Source organism: Galeopterus variegatus, unplaced genomic scaffold (genome assembly GCF_000696425.1).
Source record: "Galeopterus variegatus unplaced genomic scaffold, G_variegatus-3.0.2 Scaffold4781, whole genome shotgun sequence".
In the NCBI taxonomy this organism is placed as follows: Eukaryota; Metazoa; Chordata; class Mammalia; order Dermoptera; family Cynocephalidae; genus Galeopterus; species Galeopterus variegatus.
In genome coordinates this window covers 99,122-104,982 of record NW_007730892.1, presented here as the reverse complement: position 1 = coordinate 104,982, position 5,861 = coordinate 99,122, and the positions used below count along the sequence as shown (strand labels likewise).

The 5,861-nt window shown below is 53.1% G+C and overlaps 1 protein-coding gene across 1 annotated transcript in view; it reads left to right on the top strand.

Moving 5' to 3' along the window:
- The first annotated feature begins 5,591 nt into the window (after positions 1–5,591).
- Positions 5,592–5,861, top strand: part of CDX2 (caudal type homeobox 2) — a 6,558-nt gene continuing 6,288 nt past the window's right edge. Inside the window, exon 1 of the mRNA XM_008588344.1 lies at positions 5,592–5,861. Coding sequence (XP_008586566.1) covers positions 5,592–5,861 — 270 coding nt within the window.

Sequence of the window (5,861 nt, the reverse complement as noted above, 5' to 3'; positions counted from 1 at the left end):
AGTGAGGCAAGTATTTAGTGAGTATTTAGTAGATGGATGCTTTCTTTCACAATTGGAGAAAAATATGGAATGAAAATTATGGAAAATTTACCGTTCAATAAGCTAATAAACAGCAGTTAGCAGGTACCTGTGAGAGAGAAATAATTAGGATGTGGAAAGTGTGCAGACTTGTAGCAGCAGCAGAACCCGATTGTTCTGGTACTACTGGACGCAGGACGTGGGGTTGAGGAGTTTATATTTCCTGAATCATGCTAGTTGGTTTTGTGTTGGGGATGCAATGTTTCCAGGGCAGCGCCAGCAGCTGGAGTAATAATTAACATCTGTACAGACTGCTATGAGTTGCGAAGAATGCACACACAGCAGCTCACTTAATTTTAGGGACTTGAACAGCGAGCTGTGTGATCTGGGAAAGTAATTCAACCTCTCTGGGCCTCGGATTCTCCTTTGTAAAAAGGAAAGGCTGGAGACTCTAAGATCCCCTGCTCCCCCCTAGGCACAGCAGCGAGCCAATTGGCCCTGCCACTCAAGGAGAGCTGGACCTTTATCTGAGCTCCTTCCCTCATCCACGTAAAACGTACCCTCTAGGGCTTCCTAGGAACTTATTTCCATATGATAAACAAAGGTCATTCCAGGCACGAGACAATGGTGAGTGAACAAATGTTAACTGAAGGCCCTCCACGCCAAGGCCACGTGGTGACATTTGGCTAGTGCCTGTCGGAGAACCTAGTTTTCCCTAGCAGCAAGCAGTTTCCTTTGAGGTGCAAGCCCAGGTTCCCAGTGGGGGCATCAATTTGTGAGGTCCACCAAATACCTCTTTCGCAGAGATGTAAATTATTCTCTGTGCTCATCCACCGCACAGAACTGGGGTGTGTTATACAGTGTCCAAGCAGTGTTCACAGACCCTAAGTTCAGGAAAAGTAAGAAAATGGGCAACTACTATTTATTTGCATAACTTTCATCCAATGAGCAAAACCAGATTTCTGTACTCAAATATTAGCCCCTCTCCTGAGGCTCTTTATTTTCCTTGATCTCCTGGCTGTGAGAATATATTTTGGACAGAGGAGCACAAAAATATGTATTCCCTGACTTGGATCAGAAAGCATGGCAGCCCCTCCATAAAAGGATTAGTGAAACAGATGTTTTTCTTTATCCCATTGTCCCGCAGCCAGGTCCCCAAGTGGTAAACCTCTAGCCCACCAATGACCTCCCATGAATTCAGGAACTTTTCTTCAGGTAGAGAGGAACAGACATCCGTTTGCTTGGGAGGAAAACATTCCTCACTCCCCTGGGCAAGGACACATCTGCTCCTGTGAATGAAACCTGGGCAGCTGTGGACAGCTGAGACCTCCCTGCTGCTGAGGATGAACATGTTGGGCTCCATTGTGGCCTGATGGGGCTGGACAGGTGGTGGGCTCTGGGAGGCCCCACAGAAAGGACGCCATCATCGATTTCCTTCCCAGAGATGTTAGCTGAGTGGGCTGGGGCAGGGCAGAGTGGGGTTGCTGGGGTCAAACCATCTATTATTGAGCCCTGCTTTGTGTGAGTGGACTGCTGATTGAGTGCAATGGCTGAAAGACTCCCTAAACTCCAAATTAAGTAGAGATTGAGCAGTTTTTCCACAGCAGCATAGACTGCCATGCTGGATAACTTTATCAGACATTTTCTTACTTTTCACTCTTTCTAAATTACCCTGGAAATTCAGGTCAATGCAGGTTGGGGGTGTCCTGTGTAGGGGAGGGGGGCATGGAAGCACTGCATCATTTGGATAGTTTTCTTGATCTAGAAGGGATTCAGAAAGTAGACTTACATGCTAAGATGGGTAGAGATGGCCTGACCTCTCTGGGTTATGTGGGTCACTGGGCTCTCCAGTTTCCAGGAGCCACAAATATTGGGCAGAGCAGGGTCCCCCTAGCCAGAGCAAACACCTGGGACCTTTGAGCAGGGAGGGATCTGTGGGTTTAAGGAGTGCCTCATCTGCCTGGCAGGCAGCCCGCCCCTTCCGGCAGCCTCCAGCTCCCCATCCCCCTCCTCGGCCCCTGCCCTTGCCACCAGCCAGGATCCTGGAAGCCTGGACCCTTTCTGAGGAATGTAGAATGGCCTCTATACCATCAGTAACAAAGAGACATCCCCTTTGATAACCTGATTGTGGCTGCCCCTGCAGTCTTCCTGTCGCTTTGTTTACCTGGGTCTCTTTCTTCCCACCCCCTAGTGCCCTTAAAAGTCGGCTGGGGGTGGGGGTCACAGGTTCTGCCCTGGCCCCGAGCTTCCTGAACAAGTTTGCCTCCCCCAAAGCTATTTGCTGTAGGTTTCCCTGGCCCATTAGCAGGTTGGTGACTGAGAGGTACAAGATGGAAGAGCACCTCCAGAAGCGGGGTATGGGGATGATAAGTTTGCCTCCCCCAAAGCTATTTGCTGTAGGTTTCCCTGGCCCATTAGCAGGTTGGTGACAGAGAGGTACAAGATGGAAGAGCACCTCCAGAAGCGGGGTATGGGGATGATCATCTCTGTCCCGACCTGGGGGTTCTTAGCTCGGGCCAAAAGGCTCTCAGAAAGCCACCAAATGCCTTCTGCCTAGGACTAAGACAGCCCTGATGCAGGTGGCTGCTGCATCCTTCCAGGGCCACACACCTGCATTCAGAGGGCTACCCAGAGTGGGCTTCTAGAGGACAGGTACAGGCCATCAACCTGCCAGGGGCTAGGGCTATCCAGATGAAGAGACGCCCAAGCTCCCTTCTACCCTTCTCTGACTGCTCCCACAACCTTGCTCCTTCCTGGGACCCAGCTGAGCCCTCTCTTGGCTGAGAGGGCAAGCTGGATGTGGGACAGACACTACTTCCACTCTGAGGAGCCTGCTCAAGGACATCATTTACCAGTTCCTTCCCCTCATCAAGCAGCCCAGACCCTGGGACCTTAGGCGGGGCCATGTGACGGCCATGGAGGCCCATTACGGCAATGAGAGAAACCGAATGGTTTTCACGATGGCTTCCTTTTCCCAACTCCGGCACCCTAAGTGAGCTGGCTCGGGGCCTACTTTGACTTGTGGGGGTTGAGCAGCCCTGGCCACTCCCAAAGCAGTTGGGTGTGAAGGCCAGAGCCCCTTCTCCAGGGCAGAGCACAGAGACACAGCTGGAAAACCAGGACAATTAGCCAGTGGCCGGCGGCCTGGGCCATAAAAACGCAGGAAGCCGCCACCGCAGTGCGGAGGGGATGACTGTCCCTAATAAAGCGATTGTTCCAAAGAATGCTGGCATTCCGAAAACACAGGCTTGAGTCTCAGCCTTGGAGGGAACGGAAAGGGGGATTGTGTCGCCAGGAAGAAGAGAAAGATGTTTGCTAGATCAAAAGTCCCCCGTGCCCACTACTTAACCTTTCACATTCCCACCCCATCAGGCCTGTGGACACCCCCTTTCAGCCCTCTCCTCAATGACTTGGGTTCTGTAATAGGGTTTGTAATTCGGTGGTACTCAGCTGTCTGAGCCAGGCCCAGGAGGGCCTCCGGGAGGACCAGCTCGGTCTCCCCTCTTGAGTGCGCAGCTACTCAACACTTCCATACCCTGTCACCCCCAATTTTAACCTTCTTCTTTACAAAACACAAAGAGCGAGCAGAACCAGGAAGCACTAGATCCTTCAGCCCCAGGTTAGTGCCGATCGCAGTCGGTCTGTCCGCGCTAGGCAGCTTGGAGATTGTCACCTGTAACACGGGCAGGATAACAACACAGGCCTTGTCCCCGATCCTGGGAGATGTGAGGATCAAGGGAGATAAAGGACACTGGAAAGAGCTCTAGAGATGACAGATGAAGGCGATGGTGACAAATACCTGAGAGAAACGCTTGACAAAGAACCAACAAGTGCAGGTCTCTAGGAGAGCGGCCAGCGGCCGCGGATTCGGAGGGCACTCAAAGCGTCAGGTCAGGCTGCCCAGCCCGCCGGACCCGGTCACTGTGACCCTCACATCAGAGTTCCGCAGCGCCGACAGGGGTCTCAGAGGCGGCAGAAGGCGACTGCTGGCCCGCCCCGCGCCGTCGCTGAGCGGAGATGGGCGCGCGGGAGCCGAATCTCGCCGCCTCTGCGCTCCCGTCCGGGCGGTTCCCGATCCGGGCCGCGCAGCTTCGGTCCACACGGTGGCCACTTCCAGCCCTGAGCTCTTTGGCCACAGAGCTCGAAAAACCAAGAAGGATCCTTTCTTAACCTTTTCCTACTCAGAGGTTTTCATGAGCAATAATTAATAACAGCGCCGGTTTGCTTTACCATCCCCTGGAGATGAAAAAACAAATTTCTGCAGAGAATGTTTTACTCTTTGTAAAGGAGAAAGTGTTCTTAAGACATAGGTATGATGTGATATATATAAACATTTAGGCGCTTATTAGCAGAAATTCTAGCCTCCCTTTTCTTTGATTTTTAACTTAAGTATAATAAACATACACGGGTAGCTCGCTGAATTTTGACAAACTGAACACTCCGTGTAACCAGCCCCTCGCTCAAGAAAAACAGCACGTAACCAACACCCCAGCGATGTCCTCGGGCTCCCCTCTAACTGCTGTCCTCCAAGGTATCCATCCACGAGCCAAACTTCTGCCCCAGGCCCCAAAGCAGTTAAGACTTTTGCTTCTTAAAAGTAAAAGTTTTAAAAATAAATTTCTTTAATTTAGCTCAGATCCCCAAAGTAAAATGAATTCAAAGATGTAGCCTGAAGCTAGAGTCACAATTTATCTTGATCGAAAGGCGAGTGACTTCTTTGGGCAAGAAAATAAATGAATAGCGGTGACAGTTGTTCGGGGCTGCAGTCGTCCTGGCCAGGGGCGCCGGGAGGGAAAGAATTGGCCGCTCTCTTAGGGTTCTGCTTGTCACCACCCTGCTTGCTCAGAAACGTTCTCTTCAAAGCAATGGATTCCCTTTTCTTTTCTCTCTGGGACAGAAGCAGTTGCTTAACCGCCCCCTTCCCTGCAAATGCACGAACACGACTGCTCCTGTCTCCAAGCCCAGATTCCCACCAAGATAGCTCTTTCTCTCCCCCTCTTTTGCAAGTCTCTTGATTTCATTCTTTGAACCTGTGATTGGAGGTTAAAGTGCACCAGGTTGGAAGGAGGAAGCTCTTAACAATAAAGGTTTGAATATTTAGCTGAGATCAGGACGCTGCCCTCTCGCGAGCTCCCCCCCACCTTATCTTTTAAAATGCAAATCGTATTTCGAGGGGGTGTGCGCTGAATGTGCGCTGCGCCTCGACGTCTCCAGCCATTGGTGTCTGTGTCATTACTAATAGAGTCTTGTAAACACTCGTTAATCACGTAAGGCCGCCAGCCTGGGGCTCCGCACGCCAGCCGGTGGCGGGTCTTCCCCGCCTCTGCAGCCTAGTGGGAAGGAGGTGGGAGGAAAGACGGAAGAAAGGGAGGGAGGGAGGCAGGAGGCAGGCCAGAGGGAGGGACCGCCTCGGAGGCAGAAGCACCGCGAGGAGCCAGCGGAGCACCGCGGGCTGGGGCGCAGCCACCCGCGGCTCCTCGCGCCCCTTCGCCCCTTTCTATCCGCGCCCCCGGCAGCCTCCAGCGTCCGTCTCCAGGCAGCATGGTGAGGTCTGCTCTCGGGCCCTCGCCACCATGTACGTGAGCTACCTCCTGGACAAGGACGTGAGCATGTACCCCAGTTCCGTGCGCCACTCTGGCAGCCTCAACCTGGCGCCGCAGAACTTCGTCAGCCCCCCGCAGTACCCGGACTACGGCGGTTACCACGTGGCGGCCGCAGCCGCGGCTGCAGCGAACTTAGACAGCGCGCAGTCCCCGGGGCCGTCCTGGCCGGCGGCGTACGGTGCCCCGCTCCGAGAGGACTGGAACGGCTACGCGCCGGGAGGCGCGGCGGCAGCTGCCAAC